We start from the raw sequence: 27,927 nt of genomic DNA, 5'->3' as shown, positions 1-27,927 counted from the left end.
GAATTTGTCTGGAGAGCAGAAAGATTTAACCTGAGATATAGATACTTAAATACCAGGCAACCACTTTTTAAAGAGTTTTGCATTATGCTGCTTTAGCAGTACCTCAAAGCCGGAGAAGGAAAAGTGAACAAAACAGATTGCTTTCCTGATAAGTCATTTCACTCCTTTTGATTGTAAGATAGTTTTTCATATGAAGTCTTTATCCAGTGAAATCCCCTAAATATCTGGCAAGGCACATCACAAAACCTGCACAGGAAACTTCAGTACAGTATCTAGCAGGAAAAAAAAGCTGGATGGGAGAGAAGCATTCTAGATATCTTGCACTTTAGGCAGATCCTAGTAGCTGAGAAACTCTTACGAATACTGGATATTAATATGTTCCTTGGTCTTTGTTATCTTCATCTCCTGGGTTGCTAAGGGGAAAGGGGGTCCTTTCCTATGGTCTTTCCCTTTGCTGCCCAAAACACAAATAATTCAGTGACTGTTTGAGACAGAGCAGACCCCACCATGGAGCTGGATGCCCTTCCAGGCTTTGTTATTCTTTCTGTCTCACAGGAGCTGAAAGCAGGGAGCTAAGAGGCACTGTGTGTTTGATGACCTCTAGTTGGCCTCATATGCCTTCTATCACTCAGTGACAAGTCAGCAAATACAGTCATCTGGATTAATTTTTGCCAGCTAGCACCACACTGAGAGAGTGAAATTATCTGGATTGAGTTGAGCCATCTTAATTTAGATTAATGTTGCTATTTGCAGGCACTTCCCACAACCTATTTTTCTTTTGGCTTATTAGCTGAAGAGAGTGGCCTGCTATAGAACAACCTTTACATTAAACACCAGCTCAAAGATAAAAATATGGCACTGTTGGGAGAGCTGCTTGTTTCAACGTGTGAGCAACCATTCTGTGAAAAGAGGAGAATGAACTGCATCAGCCAAATTCAAATGTAACATAAACAGCTAACATGGAAGTCCCCCTCCCCCTGAGAGCCAGCCTGGATGGCTCAGCTGCCGAGGGAAACTTCAGGACCTTCTCTGAGCTCTCTGCCCCTTCAAAACCTCACACAGAATTTCACCATTCTTCATCTTTATCTTGTGTACCTCAAGTAGAGCTAAACTGGGACATGTCTATCCAGATCTGGACAGTTGAAGCTGAAGTGGAGCACGTAGTAGCACCTCTTATCTCTCTTGGTGTGAACTGGATGTAATTAGTGATGCTATTTCATCAGGCCTGGTGCAGGAGAGCTGAGCAGCTCTGGCCAGGAACTAAAGAGGTGTCCATGGCTTTGAGAGACAGAAATGTGAGGAGATTGCTAGCCTCACTTTCTGCCTCACCCAAGATCCTGAAGCCAAGTGAGGCTTAATGAAACATCTGCCTAAAGGATTAGAGCACATCACAAACAAATGTAGGGTGCAATCTTTCAGGCAAATGCTACTTCCCTCCAAGTTTTCTTACCAGAAAAATCTTGTGTTCCCATCTGATAAGTAAATTTTAGAAGTGAGTGAACTTGTTCTAACGGCAAGTGATGGCAAGGTCTTGGGCTTTGTTTTTCAGGGGTTATGAGTGGGGAGGTGTTGCTTTTTTATTTTGTTTGTTTTGTTTTGTTTTTAATAGGGGTTTTTTTGGTTGATTGTTTGGGGTTTTTTTATGGTGAGCTTTAGGGCAAAATCTGTTTTTTTTCTGCAAGTGAAAAGATTTTTTTTCTTTTCTAGATGACCTAGTCTCTTCTGAGGGCTCCAACTTTCTTGTTCCGTGAAGATCTGATAAAGGGGAAGGATTGGTAAAAACCTAATGATAAAAGCTTCAAGTAGAGAATGTAGAGTGCACTCTCTCAAAGAGGGAATGTGGATGTCTAATGTTTCAACAATTTTGTTATTAAAATAATTAAATGACAGCAAAAAGAAACAAGCTTAAGGATAGAAGTAAAATTTATCTATGGAGCTTGTAGAATTAGATCCATTTACCTTGGCAATTTACTTCAGTTATGTTTATAAAAACCACAAGTAAAAATGAGAATGAATATCTGTGGGTTAAAAGCATATATGGATGGATGTTGTGTTTGCTTACCTCCCAAGTGGCACATAAGTCTGTCTCATGGTAGATAAATTTTCCGTTTTCATCTTTTGGGTAGAGTGCATCTCCAGGCTGAAAAGTAAAACCATACTACTGTGCTTAGAAGAAAAATTTTTCAATCCTTAGAGCAAAATTTTTTTTTCACAGACTCTGTTTCTACTAGCAAACAACAAATATAAAATAATAGTTTTCTGAAGCACCCTAAGTTCAGCATGTCATTCATGCTGGGATTACCACATCTTTGTCTGCTGGATGGTCCTTGGATACACTCCTGAGCTGTCACATGAGAGTACACTCAGGAGATCCTCGATGGCCTTGTTTTTCAGTAAACTTTTGACCTTTATGTTATGGCCTCCAAAAGACTCATCTCCTTCCAAAGGGCTGGGTTACAGTACCAGCCTGTATTCTCTTCTTTTTGGCCCTTCCCTTCCCTCCTGCGTGTGTCCTAGGCACTTGGGAGCTGGACTAAGCTGGACTGTCTCCAACAGCTGGAGGGTCCAAGAGCTACTAGCAGTAAAGGGCTATGGGCACAACCTCTCAAGTGCATTATCCACCTTTCTTTGGGCACTAGAAACTCTTTCTTCCAATTTCTATACTCTGTAGGCTTTAGAGATGATTTATGAGCTGTTATCTCACAAGCACAGCTTTCTCTTATTTGCTGGTCATTTCACTGCTGTTGCAGGCAATGCATTAACACCTTCCTCCCTTGAGCCTGATCAGAATTTCACTTTTGTCTTTTGCTGAGGTTTGGTTTTTCTTTTTTTTTTTTTTTTTTGAGCAAAAAACCTTCAGTGATGTTTGACATTTAATCTGACTTCAAACTGCATAATTTCAAAGGCCTGGGTACAAGATGTTGACGTGGTAACTCCTTGGGAACATGCAGCTGTGACTAATATGATCAGTAACTATCACCTCCCAATTCAGTCGAGTTCAAATCCAAGGCACTTAATGGGAAAAGTGAGCCTAAGGAAAATACAGCCTCAGATTTCAGAGGGCCAAGGTCTCAGTTACAGGCATAAACCTCTCTCCTCCAAATGTGCTGATTTTCCTCAGAGAATTCCACAAAGACAACTTGTTGCTTTTGCTGCTCTGTCTTGCTGGAAAAAATATCTTGACTAGAAGGAGGTAGGTGGCTGTTGGGTACATTTTTTTTCTATTAGAAGGCAAAGTGTTTGCCATCATAACATGAGGTGGAAAAGCTTTATTTGCAAAACCATCCTCATGGTATTTTGGAACAAATTATTCATCCCATGATGCCCCAGCAGACTTTCCAAGGACTGCAAGTTCAACATATTAAACAGTTGGACCTGTTTAATTTTAGTAAATGAATCTGAATTCAGGACCTTTTTACTCTGTCTCATTTCTAATTCACTAACTTTTATTCAACTTTTTTATAGTAGTCACTAGGTAGGAATTATATCAGCTAATTTACCATCCTCCCATTTTCCTCTGTCATTTGTGTTTTAAAAATGAACCAAGTCAGGATGAATGGTGCTTGAGGATGAACTTCTCTTGCCTGAGATGTGGTGTGAACCACTGTGGATTTCTACAGTGATCAATTCTTCCTCCTACCTGCAGAGAACTCTGCAAGGTGTTGAAGTGCAGTTGTCTCTGCTCAATAGTCTCCAGACAAAACTTTCTCTGTTTAAATCTTTTTATTCTTAATAACTTTAAAACTTTCTCTACCAAGCTATCTTTTTAGGGATCAGAAAGGAAATTTCTGAATGGAAGATCTGCCTGCCGATGGAGAGTGGTGAGTGCTGGTTTTGGAAAAGGTCTTTCAGAAGTTGGTCACATATTTTAGCTCTGGTTTGTCATGTACTACACCATACCAGTCATCCTAGAAATGCTGATGTCTTCTTTTGCAGTTCTGTTGAAGAAAGCCTTGTGTTTTACACTGGATGAAAGGTGGCTTGTTACCATGCTGGTGCATGAGCACTGAAATTACTGTGGCAACACTGTGCAGTCACTGCCGTTATGCAGCATCACACGTTGTCATGTCCTGTCTGAAGTTAGAGGCACTTCAAAAGATACCCGACAGCTTATTTGCCGGTTTAAAACCCTGAAGCTGTTAACCACTGAGAGGAAAAGTCTTGCTCCCATTATAATAATTTTCTCACCAACACACATGCAGAAAGACAAGTCTGCACATCCCCTTGTTTTCATAAAATGGTCTTTGACAAGCAGGCTTTCTCAAGAAAGCAATTTGAGCAACCTGTGGATGCCTGTCCTATAAATAGAAGGGCAACAGGAAGTCAAATAGTGATGCAAACGGTCTGTTTTGTGTTATTCTTTTAAAATTACAAGATACTTAGATGAGACTTGCTCAGTGTAACACTAAAATATCTGCTTTCTTGTCAGATGACAGAATCACTCGGTTGGGATAGATTTGTAGATCATTTAGTGCACAAGTTGATGCTTAATTGATTAATCAGTCATCTGAAAAGAGTCCCCTAATAAACCTGCTGTTTTTTCATCCCTAGAATACCTGCTGGGTATGAGCTCCCCAGGCAGAGGGAGGACATGTGGTGGCATGGAGATCTGTTTCTGCTGGTTAGTGCCTTGCTAGGGTGGAGGAACTTAGCAACACTGCTGGGGGCTAAAGGCAGGAAGGACAGAAGTCCTAAATAGGGAATCTACCCGGGAAAAACACAAGGAGGTGTAGGCTCATGTTGGTAGGTCAAAGAATAATTTCACCCCCACATGGTGGCCATTCTTGAGCTGTTGAAAAGCTGAGTGGTGCTCTTTGAAACCATTGTGCCTGAAAGCCCTGTGATGAATTGCTGGCTGGGCTCTGCAGGGAGAAGTTTCTTACTGTTTTCAGGGTGGTACTGTAAGTTCTGTCTTCAGTACATCACTGCTTCCAACCAGAGATTGCTTTTGCTAGACTTCTGGGGAGGAAAACACCAGTATTTGCAGACTGGGAGGAGGGGGGGGTTGGAGTATCTTAGAGTTACACCTGCATGCTCCTCATCAAAGGCAAGCATCACAGGCAGGATGGGTGTATTTGTGAGAGAAGGAGCAAAGAAAGGAAACCTGTCACCACAGCAAAAGGATGGGGTTTTTTCATTTTATATTTGACACAGAAAAGTGTATATTTTTCAGGAAGAAAGTGAGTTATTTTTTTCTCTCCTCTCATGAGAAACATGAATGAATGTCTAGGTCTGCTACTCCTTTAACTACTGAAGATTGTTGATACAAGCCTCAGGGAGTCAGATGTACATTACTTTAAAGCCAGCTGTCTATATCTTTATATTGTGAGACAATGACCTTCACTATGTGGGAGAATGAACTACTAAAGAATACAAACACAAGAAAAAGGAAACAGGAAATTGCTAGTGGTGGGAAATTTTCAAAAATGTACCCAAAAGGATTCCATACGTGTGACTGTATAAATAAAATTTTAATATCAGAGTCTGGTTACTCCTATACAGGTCTTAATAGGATATGGCCTCCTCAGGGGAAAAAAAAGGGTTGCAAGTGTAATATGATAGCCTCATTGGTAAATTGCTTCCCATCTGATAGTTCTGGTAATTTGGAGTCTGCAGCAAAGTATGATGTTAATAATCAGAGATCTACCTTTCTTCCAAAAAGAGGCCAGCTTAGAGCTCAAACCTTGTTCAGAAACAATTAACCAACTAATTGCCTGACCCTATTCTCTTTTAGAAGAAGGATTTAATTAGTTCAAAACCACTTAAATGTTTTGAATATCATTCTCTTCATTTCATTTGCCTTTAATATCATGTACTTGTAGAGGGAGATTGTAAAGCAAGGTACAAAAACAAGAGGGAGGCATGCAACTGAAATGTGAACTCCCTGCATTCAAAGGTTTTACCTACAAGTTGTCCAGAGCCAGCAGTATGAGGGAATATCAGAGTTGAATATTTTAGAATGAGGGATGGACAACCCATTCTCGGCACCAGTTGGGATCTAGTGAAGCTGAGTGATGCAGTTACAGAGATTGAAATCATAACCATGATTTACCCAGCAGCTTCAGTTTGGGACAGTAAGGAAATCAAACTTGGTGGCTTTTTTTTTTTACCTTTACCTCTCCCTCTCTGAACTTTGCGCCTGGCCCATTGCTGCTTTTCATTTTTCATATTTCTTTCCTCCAGTGACTCTCCTCATGGCTCACAGAGGATTCAGACACATGTACTGCTCAGCTATGGTAATTTTTCAGAGCAGGAGCTGCTCAACTACAGCTGGGAGACCTGTTCTTCCAGCAGAAAGAATCCAGACAACAAGACTCTCCTGGCCTGTTCTGAATCCACCAGAAACCCCTCTTTGGGTAGGTCATGCAAAGAAATAAGTGTATGGGGTATATATCAAAATGCATATGTTATCTGCCCAAAATGCTATTGACAACATAGGCTGGAAGCTGCAAGGAATATGCTAGATGGAGACCTTTGTTCAAGTTAAGTTCATGCACTTTTCCTAGTTTTGCTTTTTACCTTGAAAGCCATTGGCAGCTCAATAATGTAGAGGTCAACGTAGTCCAGCTGCAGGATCTTCAGGGTTTTCTCCAGCGTGGGACGCACCAGCTCTGGGGGGTGGCAGGTATTCCACAGCTGGGGAGGCAAGCACAGGCTTTTTTGGGGTGCCAGGAGGAAAAGTGAAGCAGCTGAAGCCCCCCAGCACACAGACCCTCCCTCTTGTCCTTCTGACAGAGCCCATTATGCAGAGTGCAAAGACATCGTGGTCTCCATGCCTGCAAGGCAGAGGTGAAGGCCTTGCCTTCTGTAAGAGCCAGGTGCAGAGGTTAAAACAGGAATTCTTGCCCAGGACAAATGAAGTGTTGTCCCAGTAAAGCCATTACTATTTTTTTTTTTATTACAACACAGGTTCTTCTGAGCTGAGTACATTGCAAGCTCTTGCTCAATGAACATAGGCAGATTCCTTCTGTTTTCCAAGCATATGCTTTCACTGAAAAACTTTGTTCCCACAAGAATCTGTGGTCAGTTTTATGCTTGAAGGCAGATAATGTGAATTAGCTATTGAACGTCCAAGCACCCAGCACTAAGAGAATCTTCTGGTTTTCTCCTTCCTGTGGTCATGGAGCCTGAGAGACTGCCTGAGCTAGGGAAGTTTTCTCTTATTCCCCCATCTGGAAGATGTGTTTGTGTAACGCAGGTGTGAGTAGTTACAGCACAGTTCTGTACCTCTTTAATGCAAACTGCTTCCTTTCAGGGTTATGCCCCGAGGTTGCTATGGAGTGTGCTTAGCTGGTGAGTGTTCAGCACTATCTCCAGCTGAACTCTGCTGATGAAATTCTCTTACAAGGATAAAACCATGGCATGGTAATTAGTAACCAGGAGCTCTTTGTAAACTGATCGGGTTTTGTCGATTTTAACTGCAGCAGAATTAACACACAATAGGAGGTTTAAAGTGTCATTTGAATGCACACAATAAGTTGGGCTATTTTCTTTTCTTTTTTTTTTTCCAACTTACAAAACTAACTGTGTGGAGTCACGTTGAGGTTTTTGTTTTCCAACTTTTGTTGGCTGCTGTTTGCTGGTGTAGTCATTGTCTAGTCAGTTCTGCCACCAAAGCTGACAGCCACTGCATGCCAAGGTATAGAATAGACACAAAACTTGAATTGTGATTTATGGGAGAAGATGTTGATTATAGGTGTTAAAGGGCATAGCCTGTGTAAATTTTAAGTTATTTTAGATGCTTGTTTTGTTCTTAAACTATGTTACAGTTATTCCCAGAGAAAAAAAATCTGCTCAGTTCTGCCCATAGAACAAGGACATGTCAAGTTGTGCTGAGAGCAGGAGATCTGCCCTAATGTGACAAGCCAAAACACCTGGAAATTCCTAGTAGGCTTTTCTCAACTGTATGGGAAGATGTGAAGAGTTTATGATCAGCAGACAGTGGTGAGAGGCTAAGGTGTACTACAGAAAGGGGACCAAGGTCCTGTTCTCATTAATTTGAAGTTGTTCCACTGAATTTACCTTTGATCTATGTGTTTTTTAAGCATTTTACATGCAAAATGAGCTTAACTTATATTTAAGTAAGGAAATAACTTTGTAGACCTTTCATGTCCAGTTGGTTACTTTGTTTTAGAAATTTGATAACCTGAGATATATTGCCTAGAAGTAGTTTTTCTGAGCTCAGCATTTGCCAGTGAATATACTTCTCTCTAAAGACTGCAGAGGTTCTGAAGAACCAGCCTTTAAAAACAGCAAACATTTGTGCTATGTCAATACATCGATGCCATGGAAACTTGAGAGTTTCATAACTGTTTTTGTGATTTGTACAAGTTATTGTATTATCTACCTAAGTAGAACCCATGTTTGAGCATTCAAAGCTGCCAGCTGGCTTTGGCATTTTAGGACACCACATTTCCTGGAAATGTTACTTCTAGTTTAATGAAAGAAATATCCTGGGATGAAAGAGGAGACCAAAAAGGTCTTGCTGTATAAGCCAAGTGAGATGTTGGCAGTTGATATAAAACCTCTAAAATTTCTGGATGCTGAGCTGCTGTGCCTGATCAGGCAGCCAGCAGCGAGAGCCAAGTGCAAGTGCTGATGATTTCAACTGGCAGATGGAGCGCGATCACACCGGGTCACTGCTCCAGTAACGCTGCCACTCAGCAGGGCTGCTCCCGTCAGTCCCTGCTGAGGGATCAGCCTTCCCTCTGCAGCATCTTTGCTTAAGGAAACATCTGCACCAGGGGCTTGGGTCTGAAGGCTCTTGGGAATTCCCAGTACTTCTGATGTCAGTAAGGCAGAATTCTGTAGTGCCTGAAGTATCTACTGGGTTGAGATTTGCCTGTAGCTTCTAAGATACCTAAGTTTGTGAGGCACATTGAACTAAAGATATATAAGGCAAGGGAGATCCACTCCTACTCTTTCTGGGAAGTTCAGAGCTGCTGTGAGAGCTTTGAGTGAAACCTGTGAAAATCTATATGGCAATGGATTGAATTAGTTACCTCTTTTCAACATTGTAGAAATGTTAGAATGGACTCTCACCCCTACAGCAGACATTTTGTCAAGCACAAACAGAACACAACTGTGGGAGAAATTCATGTCATCTCACAGACACACAGCAGGCTGGGAGCACAGGCATTGGCTGCTGTGGTGCTGTGTGCTGCAGCCCTGTGGCTTGCAGGACCTGCTGTTTTCCAAATGACTCAGTGTTTAAGTAGTGATTATCGACCAGGAAAATCATCTGGTGATCAGATCAGGCAACTGAATACGGAAAGGCTTAATAAATAAAGGAAGCTTGGAAATTTTACCAGGAGATGTGCTTTCACAGAGTCTAAAGGTTAATATGGGCAAATAAACTGCAGGGGAAGCAGTTGAGAAAGTTAAAATACTCAAAATTGTTAGGACATCTGGTTCTAACCTTTTGGCACAACTTGGTGGTTTTGATTTGTAATATTACTGATAATTTGCAGTAATGAAAGTATAAAACTGTTGAAACCAAATATTTTCTCTGATCCAAATCAACATATTTGGCATATGAGAGACTGAGAAATTCTCCTGATAAAGGCAGAGAATTTGAGAACGTGAGGCTTTTCTCAGAATGGCAAGGTTGTTATCAGTAAAACCAAGCAGGAAACTTGGAAAAGAGGTGCATATTTTACAGATTGGGAATTGCTGTACTTGGAAATTGGTCTATAGCTGCTGAAAATCCACTTGGTCTGCAAACTATCCAATCTGAAGCTTAGTTTTCCCAGATCATAGAACTTAAGAAAATTGCTCACAGTAAGCCAGGCCTCTCATCCCATGGGATCTTTCACTCTAGGAACAGTGGTGTTTATTTGCAAGTCTGTTGAGTAATTGTGGATTACGTCTTATTTGGGAAAGGAGAAAGGGAAAATATTAGGCTGATATGTTCAAAGAGGCACTGCAGGAAGGACTATGTGAGGCCATTAACTCCCTTAAAAATGGGATAGGCACCGTCAGTCTTTATTCTGCAATGTGCAATGAGCTCTCTTGTACCTGGGGTAATTCATCGTAGTTGTGGCAGCTTTTGTCAAACACTTCATTGGACAAGGGATTTCACTCTTTTAGGAGAGAGTCAAGTCATAAAGGTAAGACTTGAATGTATAAAATAGCTCAGGCATTACTCCAGCCTCACTTCTCTAGAGCAGAAGTGTAATGACATCTTCTCTCCAAGTTAAGTTGATTCACCATCCTAACACTTTTTAATGACAGGTGATACAGTAACTAAGGGTGTAGCTTGATGAGTAATTTTCTGGCAGTAGTACCAATGTAGGCACTTGCTGTTCTCCCATACAGACACTGGCATGCACGTGCTTGCTCCCACCCCTTTCATTGTGCAACCTCATGGCAAACCCTTGCAGGGAATTGCTCTCACAGAAAATAGCTCAGTTGCTAGTGGATCATTGTCCAGCTGGGACTCTGTGTGTGACAACACAACATGTGGCACAGTAATAGGCTAGGCAGCACTTTAGGCTGAATGCAGCTGTGGTTTTAACTTAGAGGTGCCTACAGTACTGAGAAGAAGGGATGTTGCATGGTTCCCACTGCTATCAGAGATTTAAACAGAGAACAGCAGTGATTCCTGTGCCTCACAGCAAACCCATGAAGATCTGCAGCATTCTGGTAATGCTAGGAAAGAAAAATAAAGGATGTTGGATCTGGAAGGAAGCATTCCAGATGTTGACTGCCAGCATTCTTAAGAAAGACCATTCACGGAAATCCTGGATTTAATGTAAATAATCTGAGTGCAGGTTCTCACCTTGCCACAGTAGAAGATGTCTTCTCTCTTGATCTTCCCTTCAGCAATCTTCTCCCGGATGGCTTGTCCCACTTCATGCTCATTGAAGTAGACAAAGGCACCGTCGATGTGGCGGTAACCAGCGTCAATGGCAAGCTTCACTGCCTCCAGACAGGAGCCTTTGGGAGTCTGATGGGAGAAGGAAAAGAATGAACATAGACTCAGCCTACCACTTACCTCTCCTTCAGTGCTGGAGAGTCCCTGAGACGTGCAGGATTTGTGGTGTAATTCATCCTGAGTGACCATCCCTTACCTCCCAAGGCAACCACGTTCCAGCTTCCAAATGAGAAAGTGCTGTGCACTTTTTTCTCAAAACTGTTGAGCATGTGGGATTAGACTGGGAAAAGGCAGCAATGCAAAAAATTGTCTCACTGTCTTTGTGAAAGAGAGAATACTAATGTCCTCAGGAAGTAGAATCTAATGCATTTGGTTTGAAAATAATTTCAGAATTTCTTACCTAAGGAGCAAGCCTACAGGAAGTAGAATCTAATGCATTTAATGTGAAAATAATTTCAGAATTTCTTATCTAGAGAGCAAGGGCTTTCCTACAACAGTCATTTGATAAAATCACTTAAGGGGCAGACAACTTTTTGGTTGAGCAAAACTTTTTGGTCAACCACCTGCTGATCAGAGGCCGTTTGAATAGCTTGGACCTTGCAGCAGTACAGGAATTTGGATTTGACTTTCTTCTCCTCAAATCAACTTAGCATTGTTGGTATCACAATATGAAGGTCAGGACTATCTACTGGTAATCCCAGTTCTGAACAGCTGCTTTACTGTGTGGTTAAGAAACAGTAGTTGCTTTTGTGTATATTTATGTATATTTTACTGCTTCAATTTAACATGAGCCCAAGAAACCTCCTAATAAGTGACATTTTTGTACTGTGTGCTGCATTCATGTTTGCTTATCATTGCCAAAATTCAGAGTGAGCTTGTTTATTCAGAACAGTCATATTTTCCATATTTTCCATTAGCCAATGTGGCAAGCAAAATTACATGTGGGCCAAACTAAGCAAAAAACTGGTTACTGACATTATTCATCTGGTCACTAAAATTGCACTGAAAACAACTTACAGTTCCTACACTTTTTATAATGAGAGAGCAGCTCTAAGTGTGGTGGCATTGCTCTGCTGCAACAGGGACATCTGATTCACTTCAAGAAAAACTGAGGTAGGGCAAGTCAAACTGCTCTGCTGTGCTGCTGTCTGTCAACAATAAATGGCAGGAGTTGGATTTTGCCATCTACAAGTGCAGGGCCAAGACCACACTGCTTCTGTGAAGAAAACAGATGCCAGAGGCGTCTGGAAATGAGAAGGTGTGAAGAGAGGATGTCAGATTTGTTGGTTTTGACAATGGCAAGGGAAGAAGAGAAGCAGGACTGGCAGTAAGTGTTGTTGGGAAGGACTATTTTTCACCCTAGCAATAATAGGTCTCCTTCCTCTCTGTCCTAGCTGTCCTTTTACAGATGCCATTGGCCTGGCTTTCGTGAGTTTTTCATGAAAGAAACAACTTCTGTTCCACCACCTGCTGAACTAAAAGGTAAGAAAGTTATAACTGCTATAGGATGCTTCAGTGGTTAAGGACGTTGGTCTTCCCTTCCATATTCATGAAAGAAAAGTCTTTGAAGTACTGCTGAAGACACCTGAGGATGTCTTTCAGTCCCAGAACTGTAGGCTGGTGACAGATCATTCTGGGATAATGGGAGCATATTCCAGCCTGCTTGCTCAGTGCCCCATCTTGGCTGACTCTGAGGGACACAAAATGGACCAGCTTCTGTTTGGTCTTGGGAGGAACTTTCTGCTCCAGCATGCAGTGCCTAAACGTTGCTTAAAATGCAAATCTGCTCACACGTGCCCTGATTTATTACAGACCTGAATGAGGGCCTAGAAGTAAAACAGCACAATTTGGCACTCCAGAGTATTTACAGCAGTGATGATGCAATACTGTGTGCTTAATTGAGGGAGACAATGCAACACTTGTTTCAGTGCTTTGCTGCTTTCATTGTGGAAGCCTCCCAAAAGCACGCTAGGGCCCTTGCCTGGTTGTTGGTGGGATGTAAGGAAGGCCATGGCAGCTACCAGCTTTTCAGGCACACTCAATGGCTACTTTTGTCTTGGGGCACGCTGGGCAGCATTACAGAAGTGCAAGGCATGGGGCAATGGCAGCCTCCAACATGTTCTCTGCTTTGTCCCTGCCTGAACCTGCAGGAGAGGATTTGAGAGAGACATCAGGATGAAAGCTCTGCCACGAGTGTTACAAGCCCGCAGTGACTGATGACAGTAACCTCAGACCTCTGCCCCAGCAATGAGCTGCACAAGGCTGGAGCCACAGTGGCAAAGCTCAGGCTGACTGGCACAGAGCAGCAGGGCTCAGCTGAAAGGTCTGGGGAGCTCAAGCGTAAGTGATTATTAGTTATCTGAAAGACGAGTGTGTTTCCAACAGGGCTATCTGTGGTTTTTCTCTCTGAAATGTGATTTTGCAAACAGTGTGTCTTCTAGATTTCTTCAACTTGTTTGACTTTCACAATTCAAGTGTGTGAAAGCAGTGCATTTAGAGGACAGTGATGCATTACCATAATATAGATTTTGCAAAAAAAAATATTTGTTGAAGAGACTGAAAATGGGAGGTGAACCCAGTCCTAGAATTTCCCCTCTTCATGCTCTTGAGAGATTGTGTGAACTCAGCTCCCTGTTATTTCCTCGTGCTGTAAACTAAACTCTACCAGGCAAGGAAATGTTGATTATTGAGTTGCATCTTTTCTCAGTCACCAGGGCCAGTTTGGTCAGTAAGAAAATCAGAAGGAATAGGTGAGGAAAGGTAGAGTCTCACATGTGAGGAACAGCATAGTTTCAGACATGGAAGGAGGGTAGAATAGAGGAAAATGCTTGTAGTTGCTGCATCTGCTTTTGGCTGAATCTGTTGACTTGTGTTAATGCTGAACGTCTGTGAATTTCTGAATTTTTTACATGGGACTTACATCTGTACAAATAATCTTGTGAAAGACTCCTCCATCTCAAGGAATAACCTTATTCTTTGGGGGTTGGGGTGGCTTTTTTTGGATCAGGTCTTGATTACCAATGGCCAGAGATAGGTTTACATTATATATATATATGTTTTTATTGCTCTAGTCCATTTCATCTGATGTGGTATATTAATTTTGACAGATTCTGCTCTAAGGTGCTTCATATAAAAATGCAAAGCAATCTAGGGAACAGTTTTTGGAAAATATTGCCTCTATTGAACCATCCCAGCTGAAGGTCTGAGACATCTGTGAGTCTGGAAACTTTATACCATATGTTTATTTTCATTCTAATGGAGAAACTATCATTTCTGGCATTTCACATATTTAATCCTTCCAAATCCTGCAGTAATGGGCTGTGGTAAACTGTGCTGATGAGTTGCACAGGCTAGTCATGTTGTGGTATTGCCACTTTTTAGAAATGTCACTTTAGGTGTCATGTTTTATTCTATGGTTCCCTGACAGACCATACCAAAGCTGGGTGATTCAGATCACCTCAGCTCATCCATCTTTCCATCAGAGGACGCACAAACCAGGATCTTTCCCATCTGCTTTTCTGCTCAGTCTGAGATGTTTAAATCTCTTCTGTCTTTCATTGGTCTTCAGTAGTGACCAGATCAACTGAAAACCAACTTTTATTTAAGTGCAGATAGAAATTTGTGATACTTCTGTGTTGTATGAGGGTCAGCACCACTTATCACAGAAGCTGATGGAACAGCACCTCTCAGGCTGTTTGGCCATGGGGAACCACCTTATTCTACTCAGAACCCCAGACCTCTTCCCCCTCCTTCCTTCAGGTTATACTCAGTACATTACCTAAAATGCAGTTGGCTATTCTGCCTGCTCATTCCAGACAGGGCTTTATTCTTGCACCATTCCTGAATGAGCAGGGCTCACTTTTAGAGTAGTACAAATACTGAAGTGTCTCTGTGTCATAAACCCTTATGCTTTGTTAGTACTAATTCAGGACTCTCTAGCTTTGGCCTTAAGACAAATCTCTGCTTCTTTATTACTTTTTATTTAAGAGTAGATAAGAGGTGTTCTTGATCAGCTTCTAATCAGCGTGCCTTGCAACTATGCTGCTTTGATCAAGGACTTGTTTTAAAACTGGAATTTTATAACCACTTGTACACTGGAAGTCAGATATTTATCTTCAGTGCTTTTGCAGACAGTCACTAATTTGTGCCAAAGAACCATATTAAGTTTATTGCACATTATATGACAAAAGAATAACTGGTTGACTAGGAGGACTTGCTCAATCACTAATAAATTTCTTCAATAGCATCTGTGTTATTTTTAAGGTCATAAAGTTTAAGGAAACAAGAGACACAATTATTCCCTCTATCAATCAATAGCTTGTTAACTGGCTGATTTACCATCATGCATGACAGATTTAACTGGTATCTGTTTACTTCAGGTTCCATGATAAATAAATCCAACAGAAGGGCTGGGGGAGCAGACCGAGATATGCACCTTCACTGAAAGAAAGGAAGCAGCAATTTGGCCCCTTCTCCACAGATGAAGTAGCCAACTGGCCAGTTACCACTTTCTGTGAGTCTGAAAAAGCAATGTGCTTCATCAATTCTGTCTGAAAGGGTCTGCTCTCTTTTTCCTCTGAGACCATAAACTTTCCTAATTTTTAATGTTTATTCCAGACACCTTCTGTCACATCCTATTTTGTCAAAAACTATTCTCCCTACCATAGCAAATGGTTCAGCTTCAGTCTTGTTTGTGAGTGCACATGACCAAGCCACAGGAGAATATTTTTTGTGCAGGCATACCCATGAGTTTTTCTCTTCTCATTCAAGTAGAACAGTATTTGCTCAGCAGTGTTAGTGGTTGTCTGACTGTTATTTAGTGTCACAGTTCAACTGCCCTCCAATTCTTTTGTTTTTTCTATACCATCTTTTTCTGGTCATGTTTCCATTGGCTTTCCAGCTGATTAAGAGGGTTATCTCCAAAGACAAAGCTAGCACACTGGCAGTAGATTATAATCTTGCAAAACCATCTGAACTGCTACTGTAGTCACTACTTTTATGTCTTTATATCAGTATTATCATTTATTCTTTATTAGTATGTATGGTAAAGGAAAACAGTCTGACTCAGGCTCCCAGATTCTGCTCTGCCCTGTTTTGCAGGAGCAGCTTTAAGAGTTGCACCAGTGTCAGCAGCACTTCAGGGAAGAAGCCCTTTACCTTAGTCCTGAGCATCTCACCTGTGTAGTGGAATGCTTTGCAGTCTCTCAGCTTGGAATAACGATCCTGGAGGGAAAAGCCTAAAGTGTTAGGAGACACAGGGCCATCTTCTGGAAAAATCTGAGTTTAGCTGCAGCAGAATTACACAAGGCATCCAAGCCATGGGCCAAGTGCTCCAGTCCAAACCTATAATTTAGGATGTGGAGCCGCTGTTTAGGAATCTTAGTCAGCTAAATACAGGAAGGAGAAAGTAGGTACATTCCTGGGCTCAGAGCCTCCTTCATCAGAGCTCGGCACTCACACACAGATTCTTATGCAAGTTTCTAGAAGCCCAGTTGCTTATTTCCATTTGCCTGTTTTCTGGACAAACTGGCAAAAAGGATTGGCTTAAGATGTTAGGAACGGAGCATAGAAAGCATGTGTACTGAAGGCCCTGCAGGAAAGCACAGGTTGAGTTTACAAAGCCAGAGGATATGAGCCACACAAGGGTACATTCTTAGAATTGTTTAATCTTGTAAAAGAGAAGCTGTACTGTACACCTCTTTCTTGGAAAATGCAACCGCCAGCACATCCCTCTCTCTCGTACACAGGAAAATCTGGCTTTCATCCCCCGGAAGCATTGGCAGCCACCATCCAGGAAGCAAAACCCAGCAAAGGGTTCTCTGCAAAAGCAGGTAGAGCTGGGAATGGAGAACACAGCTAAGAGCCACAAGCTGCTGTACTGGCCCAGAACTTCGCTTTATGTCATGCACTGTGTTGCCTTGGAAGGTGGAGGACAGCAAATATGTGCAGAGAAGATGGGGGAATGGTGTCTCTTGTGGCCTTGTGTCACATAATGAATGAAGGTGGGACAAGGGTGTTTTTCTCCTCCAACTTGGTGCTCTATCAGTGGCCTCAAGCGTGGGGTTTGTCCATACAACAGAAATTAGATTGCATAACTGCAGATTTAGCATTTCTAGAATTCTTGTGACATTGTTATTTTAGGATTTAGCCAAAGCTGTCTTCAGGAAAGCCTTATTATTGTAGCTGGCAGAGGGTTCTGGAGTTATTTTTAACGCTTGATTGCAGAATCCTCAGTTTTAGGAACGCTGCAGCTTTTCACCCAACACAAAGTCAGTTAATGCAAGGTGAAACTAAAGAGCTGCCATACCTTTCTGCTAGCAGCAAAAGGATGAAAGCAAACCAAGAACATGATGTGCACACCCAGGTCCCTGTGCTCACAGTGCTAGTGGGGTGGACTGGGAAAGTTTCCTGAAGAGCTGGAGGACACAACAGCCAGCTGGCTGGGCCTGGAAAGCATGGATCTGTCTGGGAGGGTGGATGCTATCAAAATACCCTTCAGACAAGCAATGCAATCACAGGGATGTGTGAGGTACAAGGGGAAGATAAAGCCCCAGCTTGTGCAATAAAAGAGAAGAAAAGGTTGCCAGTAGCTCTTCTGCTTCATTCCCTAGAGTTAAAGGGGAGAGGTTTCTGGCGCCAGTTCGAAGAAGTGTTTGCAAAGGCAAATGTAAAACTTGGGGAATTCCACCACCTAGTTAGCTGAACCAACAAGAGTTGGCTTCGAAGCCCAGAGAGGCATTTTCTGCACAGTGCTTTCAAGTTTTGACAAATCTGGCCTCCTAGGTCAACCAAAGAGACAATCCAGATGTTAGCTTCCCACATGAGCTGCAAGAACATGCTTACAGTGATTTTTGGAGAACTGTGGGGAATCAGGGACACATAGGAGTGCACAGCCATATTTAACGTATGGAGTCGGTCAGGGACATTTTAAAAATGGAGCTTTGCCTGGAAAATTGGGCTCTGAATGTTCTTGCCAAAAAGCGTATCTTTCAGTTGTGGTAATCCCGATTACTCACTCGTAGGGGTTCAGTTTTTCCCCTCTTCAACAATGCCTGTCTCATCTTCTGCAAAACAATCTTCTTAACTTTTATTTAGATAGAATGGCTTTCCCTGTGGCTTTTGAGCAGCTTTAAAAAAGCCCCACCATATTTAGAAAGCTATAGGAAAAGAGAAGAAGCAAAGTGCTATTTGAGTGTCAATATTTGGCTTAGCATTATTGCACTGGTAACAGCTAACTTTGTAGTTTTTGGAAGACGGGTATATTGAAACAGCTAGTGCTTGTCACTGCAGCACATAGCTTTGAAATGGAAAAGGTCTGTTCTCTGTTTGGTTATTTTTCAAATAAGAATCCTTGTGACTGGTTTTGAGTAGTGCTACTGTCCTAAAAGCTTATCTGGATTAACCTCCTATTAGTTTTGGATCTGGACTGATCAGACACGATTCTACCCTGTGTCACAGACACGTAGTTTGGTGGATCATGCTGGTACCTGATATCCACCATCCAAAAGTAGTCCTGAGTGCCAGGCAAAGTTGTCACCTCCTAAAGCACCCCCCTTGTTCTGGGAGCATTTTCCTGTGGAGCGTTTTTGCCGTGTCCAAGTCTGCACGTGTTGGTACCACGTTTGGGAGCCAAGTGACACCGTGCCAGGGTGGCTGCAAGAGCCAGCCCCTCTGCTTGGATTAGGCAGGCATCACTGCACAAGGCCTGGCAATTATCTGGCTGTCAATGGATTAATTAGTGCAAGTCCTCAGCTCTGCATGGGGTTACCTCTCTTGGTCCTGGAGCTGTCTGAAAATATTTTCACATAGCAGCTGAGATGTCATCATAGGTTAGAGGCACTATCATTTTAAGAAGAAGGTTTTTTTGTTTTAGGCATGCTGGGGTGGCCAGGAGGAGGGGTAGAAATTGTTCTGAGCATAATCTGCTCCTTATAGCAAACTAAAAAATTCACAGTTTTCCAGGACCAGCAATTTTGTGTCCTTTTTGTTCAGAAATCCTCCCTTGGTTAATGAACTTTGTAGCTAGAAAGTCAGCCTTTCATTCACACTCATCTACAACTCATCTACTCTTCTTCATTAGAAATTTTACATGTTGACCACTTCAGTAAATGCAGCTTTCAATCTGTTACACATGATAGGACACTAAGTGTGTTTACAACTGGAAACAGAAGCCATTAGCACAAAGTAGAGATTTTTTAATACTATTAATTTGTTTTCTGTTAAGCTTTGGGTTTCATGGAAATGAAGAACCACAGAGATTTCATCAGAGAAGATACATGGAAGTAAAAAAGCATTTTGCAAATTCATCAATGTCCTAGAACCATGGGTCTTGTGTAAACCAAAGTATTAGGAGTAAAGCATGTGTCTCCAAGAAACTTGCATGCAAGAATCTTTCTTCCAGGCTGACAGTGTGGTAAGTCATTTTATCAAATCCAAATTTAAAATCTTGTTACAGCTCTTACACAAAAGCTAGGAGTTTGAGTCTGCCACATTTCAAGAAAAAAAGTATCTACCTCTTCTAATTACCCGATTTTTCTAATTATATGACTTAGGCTTCCTTTCTTAATGAGATAAAGATGTAATCTTGTCTTTATGCAAGCCAAAAATATTGTTCCATTGTATAACACAAGATTACAGGGACCTAGCAGGAACTGAGGCACCAAAAGGCAGTTGCAGGCAGAGAGGTCAAGGCTAAACATGAAGAAGTGTTGAAGGCACCTGTTAAAAGAAATGGAGGAAGACTGCTCCAGTGGCAGAACAGAAAAGTTGTATGGTTGAGGAAAAAATGAAAACGTAAGACAAATCCGAGGTAGTAGTAGACATGCCATTTGACCATATAAGAAAGGAAATTTTAAAATGTGTCAAGCAACAGTAAGCTTTTAGCAAAAGTCACTGATGAAATCAGAACTTGTTCTGAGACTCTTTTGATTTAGTTTAACTTCTAGTGTGTATCATCACCTCTGTTATAAGGAGTTTGATCTGTGAAAGCACTCTTTCATGTGTGAAACCACTTATTCCCTGGCATATTTGCCACCTCTGTAGCGAAGAGCAGGGATGAATTAAAGCAATATTAGAGCCCAATCCCTGCAGTTTCTTGACTCCTCACAGAAGCTTTTGCTCAAGAGCCAAGTTGGTCTGTTGCCTGCTAAAAGCTGATGCCTGCTGCTGCAACTCCTCAAGGCATCTGGGCACCAAATATCAAGAAATCCTGCCTTTATCTGCTCTTGGCAACTGGGTCTTGCCAGTAACTGACTTAGTTAAGGAATAAAATCTGAGCAATTGATCAGTGAGGGCATCACTCAACACCAGGATGCCAGCCACTGAAGGAAAGGCATGCCATCTGCAGTCTGTGCGAGCAAAATTGCCTCAGTGTGGTTTAGTCCTTCAAACACGAAACTGAGTCACGGCTCCCTGAGCAGTCTGGCTGCAGATATTGGGTTTCAGGATAAATATTGTTCAGTGTGAAGGCTAGGCTAAGAGTTTACTAACAAGGCAGGAAGGAGCCCTTCAGGACATGCAGCAGATCATGCATTGTTGTCTTTCTGGGCTGCAGTAATGTATCTCCTTCACCCCTGACTCAGGTGTACAAGTCTCCACTTGGACGTATGATATCCTCAGAGACCAAGGGAACATGAGGCTACCCTCTGAAACATCTCAGAAATCCCAGCTCTGAGAGACCTCATGTTGCTACGTGTCAGCCAGCCGTGGCTCTGCTGCTCCAAAGCGCTCCCTGAAGACAAGAAGAACTAGTACTGCATGAGTAATACTGCTTAAAAAGCAAAGAGCTTGAGAAATCCAGTGGTGGTTACCAAAAGGGACTGTGAAGGGACACAATGTCTTTGGGAGATATAGCCAGATAACTTTAAAAAAAAAAAAAAAAAAAAAAAAGTTGTTTCAGGAATTTCATTTATTTCTTAACTTCAAGGCATAAATAAGATATTTCTAACCAAATATCCCATCTGACTCCCCCAGCTCTGTTCAAATTGTGTTCCCAATATTTTACCTCTGAAAAAAATAATTCCCTGGCCTACATCTGTGGTAATTTCATGTAGGTTCATAAAGATCACTTCATTAGAGAGCTAACTTCATACTTGCTGAGTTCAAACTTATATTTGTGTGTAATCATTTACATTCAAAGGACTGGCCTTTTCTTTACATATTTGTTTTAATAGAATGTCATGGGAAATAAGGCTGCAAGAACACTTGGATGTTAGAACAGTTCCTGCTCTTGTCACTGCTTCTCTGATCTCAAGGAAAAAACCAAGAAGCCAAGTTTACCTCAGGAGGAAGACAGTTGTCTGAGTCAGAGTAGAAGAAATTTACAGGTAAGAAATCAAGAAGTGGAAGCCTTTAACCTCAACACTGTCAGCAGAGATCTCCCTGGAATGCTCAATACATAATTTATTTTGTAACTTTGGGTCAGGCCAGGTGATTTTCTTTACAAGTCACCTGAAATCATTGCTGTCTCCAGCCAATTGTGTTTCAAAAGGCAGTGGTGGCTTTCCAGGAGGAAAACAGGGGGGATTAAGTTGAGTGTAATTCCTCCCTTACAGCAGCTCAGAGATCCAGATCCCATCATGGGGACAAATCACTTATTACCTCTTTTGACTTAAGAGCAGGCTGTGGCAGCTCCAAAGGCAGGCAGCCTGCAGCAGGGGTGCAGCCAGCACCGTTAAGAATGATTGAAAAAGTTTGAGCATGCACATCCTCGTGCGAGGAACTTCTTGGCATAAATGATTCTATGAGAGCATAGAGGCTGTTAGACCTGTACAATGAAAAATTACTCTGTTCAGCTTCTAGCTTGGGTGTAAAAAGTAATTCAGGGTGCCAAAACAGCATTTTTACTTATCCAAACCAGATTTTTTTTAACTTGGTCACTCAGACTGGATCTGGGAGCCCTGGATGAACTTTTCCTCTCCCTGATTCAAACCAGCAATTTCTTCTTAAACAAAACCCAGACTGTCTGGGCACTCACAAGGGTTACTTTGTGGTAGCTAAAGATTTGGGGAAATGGGTCTCTCTTCCTCCTGGCTGGATGCCATACCAAGTTCTTCAGCATCCAGTGCTGTGGGGCTGGTGGGCAGTATGCTTTCCCATGGGGAGGGTGCTCCTTCTGCTCCAGCATGTGCGTGTTTCTTCTTGCCTCTCTCTAGCTATCACCTACCCCACAATCGCGTTATTTCCCTGAGCGGTCTGATATGAATTTAATCCCCAGAGGCTGAGAGGAGGACTCAATCTGGTTTCCCACCGCCCATGTGGATTCCCTTACCAGCAGGCTATTCAGGGAAAGGCAACTGCTACCTCCAAGTGCTTTAATAATTCTTTGATTCCTCAGCTTGTACTGCCAGTGCCCAAAATGAAATGCTTTGCCATTTGTTTTGCCTGAAACTATTCCACAAAACTGCTTCCAATTTATGAATGGATTTGGCTACCTCAGAACCTCATTTTTAGCTAAGTTGCAACTTGCCAACAGCCCTCACCCAGTGCTATTCTTGAGCGCTTTGCCCAATCTTATGTTTCAGAGGCAGCGCCTGTGTACAGTGCGGTTGCTACAACCTTCTCTCCAAGCCCTGTCCTCCCTCAGTCAAAACAGGAAGACAGGAGAGGAGCTGTGGCCAAGGCCCCTTGACCTTCCAGGGAAACAGCAAGTATTTATGTGGAGACACTGGACTGATGATCTTAGCTGTGTTGACAGGGATGAGTTATAAAGTGAAGCAGGCATAAGTGCAGTTTTAACGAGGCATAGGATTTCCAGGATTTAGGAGTGTTTTTAGCACCTTTCCCCTCTAAGACTGCTCGTCCCCACACTTCATCTGCTTCCAGATGGGTGCCAGTACCACTCCATGGGCTGTGCTGGGAACTAAGAATCAGCCAGGAGGTGGTGGGAGGTCTGCCATGGACTGCTCTGGTTCTGCTGTGGCACAGGACAATGCCAGGGGCTCATCCAGGGGCTGCCCTCTTCTACCACCCTCCCCTGTGGGGCTGCCCTCTGCCTCCCCCCCCCCCCCCCCCCCCCATGTATTTAATACTCTGGAGAATTGGGTCAACGGCTTGGGGGCCCTTAGGGAGGGGGAGCTGGACACGGTGCATCTGCTGGAGCCTTGGCAGAGCCGCTCCTGCACTCACAGAGCTTTGCCAGAAGGATCCACAAAGCCAAACAGAGGTAGAACTGGCCTCAAATTTTAAAACTGTCTGGAGTGCATTGGTAGTCCTGATTCACAGTTCCCACTGTGGTTCCCACCCAAACTCATGAGGAGAAGGAATATTTGGGGAAGGGAAGAGAGAACAAGGGAAGGAATCGGTGACTGAGATTTCCACTTTTTCACTTGAGTCCATCCTTGGTAGGATCAACAGCCTAATTTTTTATGTAGGCAAGAATCTAATGCAAACCATGCATCTCCTTCCTTGCATGAAGGAGAATGCAAAACCAACTTCAACACACTGAAATCTGTCTGCAAAAGAAAATTGAGCTTAATAGTTATGCAGTTATTGCATTCCTTTATTTTAAAATAAGGACAGGAAACACCAATTGAACCTGTAAAAAAATTTTATGTGCTTCTTTTGATAAATAACCCAAGTTTATGGCTAATTCTGTTGTGTGACCCAGTGAAGACTCCTTTCTTCCTGTTAGCAGATGGACTTATAGCCAATGGATTCATTGTACTTTCCTCCTGTGGTAGGAGAGTAAAGCAAAAAGAAACTCCCAATGTTGCACTTTTTGCCTCATAGAATCAGCAGAATTGTCATCCCAACCTCTATCCAGTCAGAAGAAAAGCTCTCTTACATCTAGGGCAAAAGAGCATTCAATTAAAATGAGTCTGATATCAAACAGACCTTTTCTACAGTGGTCCAGCTCTGCTCCTGTTGAATGATATACTATTTTGAGTCAGTAAACTTGTAGGGACTTTCTGTCAATAGATGTATTTTTTGTTGAGTATTTCACAACCAGAAAAGTATGGCTTATCTCCCAAAGTTGTCTTTGGGAGAACAATTAAGTTATTTAAGATGAGCAAGGCAAGCTGCTGACACATTTCAGTTTTGAAGGCACTGCTGTTCAGTTTATGCAGACAAAGCCTGAAACGTGAAAGCTGGCCTCCTGCCTTTGTTTTCTTCTAACCGACTGGGGGAGAAGCAGATTTCCCTGCTCCATGGCTAACTAGATCTGCCTGGTTGGCTTAACCAGCGAGCACATTCCTGCACTTCAGGAAGAACACTCCGGGCTCATTACGAGCTACTGGGCTCCAGCCTGACACTGAGAAAACAGATTTGTTTTGGACATGCTGCTCTGACATGGAGGTGCCAGGGTGAATAATCTTTGGGGGAAAAAAAAATCAAAACAACAAACTAGCATAAAATCAAAAACCTGTCTCCAAGAACAAGATGAATAATCTGACAAATTAATGGCTCTGTGTATTTTTTTTTTTTTTTATCAAAGCACAAAATAACTAGAAGTTGCAGGGATCTGACTCATGAGCAGAAATAGAGTGCTGGGGCTGGCTTGAACCGTCGCTACCACCAGCTGCCTGCCCCCACCGCTGGAGAATGGGTGGCTCAGATGCTGCTTCTTAAGCAATTCAGCCACAAAAGGCTACAGTTCAGCATTTTAAGGGAAACGTGTCGGCGCTAGTTTATAGCCTCACTCCTTAGGATAAGCCTTGAAACGGTCCTGGGTTGCCACAAAGCCTCTCAGCTGTTGAGGCGGGAGGAAAAGGACAGACACCTCGCCAGGCATCCCGGGGGAAGTCGCACCAGGCACAAGTCAGCACTCGGCAAAGCAGCTTGTCCCAGCCAAGCAGCACTCCGCTGCCACAGCGAGGAGCTGACAGAAGCCCCCACCGCCCTCATCAGCCAAGGAGCCCCTTTTGAAACGCGCAAATTTTAAGCCATGTCCTATTTAAACACCCTGCCCCATCACCGACCAGCAGCACAATTCTGCAACAAATCCCACAGCACGCCGCCGCTGCTGCGTCTCCTCAGCTGCTCTCTGTGACAAGTTCTTCGACTCAAATAGCAGCCCTAATCCTAGCGTAAAGCTCCAGCCCAGCTCCGCCAGATAAACACACATTGTTTCACCTGGTCTTCTGCGAAAATGAGACCGTGGCGAGTGCCTTATCGCTTCTATTTTCTCTACCTCTTCTCAGCTCCTCCTCCTACCCGTAACTTTCTAGCGTGTTTTTCATGTAGAAAGAGAAAGCTCGGAAAATCGAACTCCTACAAACGCAAGGGGAAGGAGAAGGGGTGGTTGGATATGAGCACCCATCCCCACTGTGGGTACAGTTACACAGCGGCTTCAATTGCTCTAAATCGGAGTTGCCGTAGCAATGCCTGCCCTGCCTGCATTATCCTGTCTTCCCCACCTTCCGTTAGCACAAAACAAAGGCTGTATATGCGAAAAGCAAAAAGCCACTACCTGGGGCTGATTCGGCTGAAAACCAACCCTGCCTAAAAATGATTCATTTTGGCTCATTGAGCTCCGTGCAAGGGCTCGCCGTACACCTCGAGCCACGGGAGGGCAAAGGAAGGAAGCATCAGAGTTTTGCAGGACGGGGGGAGAAGAAGCAGATGTGTTGCTCTGTTGATTTTGGGACAGCTGAATTCCTGCAGAATGAATTCTTAGCAGGGTTACGGCAGTGCCGAGAAGCTGCCTCCGTAAGGGGAATCCCATCCAGCTCTCCTCTCAGCTCCGTCAGGTTCCTTGCCACTCCGGGCACCCTGCCTGATGCCACAGTATTGGGCCACGGCTATTCCGGGCTGCAGGCGGGAAGCGCAGCAAGGTAGGAGCTCTTGTGCTGGCAGCTGCATTTTTCTTAGCTTAAAACTAGGGCAAAAATTGAAACTTGAGGGTTCGGAGCATGATGTACACGTCTGGAAAAAGATGCTTCAAGTTCACTCAGGACTATTTTGTCACTGAATTATGCAACATTCTACTTTGCTAAATCAAAACTCCTGTTAGAGACCTTAATTTTGTTCCACTAACCGTTCTTCAAAGAATGCATTAGCTGAAAATACCTCCTGAAAGTTTAGTAGTGTGGGGAACAATGCCCAGGCTCCGAAGTCATGAATTCCTATTGATTCTCCCCATGTAAACCAGCATCGTTAACCAGCGAGATCTGCAGTCCTAAGGACGTCTTACACTCTTTCTGCATCACTCATGCATTGCCTGCAGTAGTGTTTGTTGAAGATTCAACACCGTTATTGAAGCACCACGGTACATTTAGTGGTTGGTGAACGGCTTTAATCAAGAGTCCTCTTTAAAAGGTACTTTTAAATACCTTGTGATATGTGGAGTCATACACACACATTGCATCGCAGCTATTACACAAGAAGGGTTCTGGCCAGGATGCCTCTTTTTCAACTCTTCAAACAAACAAAAAAGAGAACTGATGAAAGATCAGGTAGTTTAGGAGAGCTTTAAAAGGCAGTGGCTACTGAATTGCCTGTGCGCTCCCAGGTCGCGGAGGGAAGAAGCATCAGGTGTGCTTCCCCAGCCTCCACGGGGGCAGCCGACCGGCACGGTCAAACGGGATGCCTGCCCGGCGCAAAAAAGCGAAGGATGCAGAATACTTGAGAGTGGTTTGGCCGCTGGCAGTCAGCTGTGGGAGCCGCAGGAATCAGGACGCAGGAATTTGAGTCTTTGTTTCAGGAACATTACTTGGAAAGTATCGGGGGCAGCCGCAAGACGGTCCGATATCCCTCATTTTATCTACGCTGGGCGCAGGGGGCAAGGCAGGGGAGCCGACGGCACCGTCCCTCCTGGCTCCGGGGGTCCCATCCCTTCCCGACCCGACTCCAGGTCCCCCGCGCCCCTGCCCGTGCCCCCAGCTGGGCGGTGGGCGACAGTGGCAGCTGCAGCACACCGCAAGCTGGGCGGCATTTTTTTTCTTATTTCTTCCCACCTTTCCTCATCTGAGTGCCGCGCCACTGCCCGCACTGCTCGGGGTAGAGCCGGGTCTTTAAGTTCGATCGGGGAAAGGAGCAAAGAGAGAAGTGGCCGGGACGGGAGGAGAGGAGGAGGGTAGCCGCGGCTCGGGGGGCTGCAGCGAGGGCGGCCGGCACCTGCCCCCGCCAGGCGCCCCCGGACTTACTTTCTGGGGGTCGGCGTAGGTGCCCAGCCCCAAGAGCGGGATGCTGTTGCCGTCGCTCAGCGGAACGCGGTGGCTCTCGGCGGTGAGGTTCATCGTGCCGGCAGGTAGGGCCGCCCCGGACCCGGGGCTGATCCGCAGGGGGCGGGAGCCGCCGCTTCGCAGCCAACCGCGGCGCTGGCACCGGCACCCACCGACGGCTGGACGGAGCGGACCGGCGGTGGCTCTGGGGGGACCGAGGGACGAACTGCCCTCTCCCGCCGCCGGGGAGCGCCTTTTTGGGGGGCTGAGCCACGTGTGCCCGCGGCTGCCCTGCACCGCGCCCCGCCGCGCACCGCCCCGGCCCCGCCCCGGCCCCGCGGCCACCGGCGCCCCGCGCACCGCCCCGCGCAGCGCCGGCCCCGCCGCGACCCCCGCGGGAGGGAAACGCTGCTCCTGTCAGCCTCAAGGCACCTTTGAGCGGCTTAAGCATTGCTGTCCTTCCCCGGAGCTTCCGTGCTCCCCGTGGTTTGCGGGGTCCGGTCTTGGAAATTTACCCACAGAGGTGTAGAACAGTTTGCACCTCTCCTTTCCAGTGGTTGAAACCCACTGCTGTAGAGGGAAGGAGGGAAATCCCAGACTGGTGAGTTGTTTCTCTGCCTCAGCGTGAGTCCCAAATTTCAGTGAATGGGCTCAAGTTCCTCACGGTCGGGTTCTGCTCCGCAGTGGAAAAATTCCATGTATTTCCTAATGCTGATAGCCCAGAAGGCGACAATATCCTTCATGAAATTCATCACAACCCTTACTGTCTTTTCTGGTCCTCATAAAACCCTCAGGGCCGTGATTTCACACTGCTCTGCAAATGTACCCTGTCCTGAGCCACCTGCATTGTGACATCTATGCTGAGATCTCCCCATTTGATCTGGAAGTGCATGTCTTCCTAGATCAACCTGAAATTAAGCCTTAAGAATTATTCCTTAGACATAACAA

At 44.0% G+C, this 27,927-nt stretch overlaps 1 protein-coding gene across 1 annotated transcript in view; it reads right to left on the bottom strand.

Annotated features, from left to right (window-relative positions):
* AKR1D1 (aldo-keto reductase family 1 member D1) overlaps nt 1-27,200 on the bottom strand; it is a 34,399-nt gene extending 7,199 nt beyond the window's left edge. The window contains exons 1-4 of the mRNA XM_033058169.1: nt 26,962-27,200; nt 10,781-10,948; nt 6,520-6,636; nt 2,063-2,140 (exon numbers count right to left, since the gene is read on the bottom strand). Of these exons, the coding sequence (XP_032914060.1) occupies nt 2,063-2,140; nt 6,520-6,636; nt 10,781-10,948; nt 26,962-27,054 (456 nt within the window). The 5' untranslated portion in view covers nt 27,055-27,200. The remainder of the gene's footprint in view (nt 1-2,062; nt 2,141-6,519; nt 6,637-10,780; nt 10,949-26,961) is intronic.
* Nucleotides 27,201-27,927: the final 727 nt, after the last annotated feature.

This window comes from Catharus ustulatus, chromosome 4, assembly GCF_009819885.2.
Source record: "Catharus ustulatus isolate bCatUst1 chromosome 4, bCatUst1.pri.v2, whole genome shotgun sequence".
In the NCBI taxonomy this organism is placed as follows: domain Eukaryota; kingdom Metazoa; phylum Chordata; class Aves; order Passeriformes; family Turdidae; genus Catharus; species Catharus ustulatus.
This window is presented reverse-complemented; position numbering and strand designations above follow the sequence as displayed.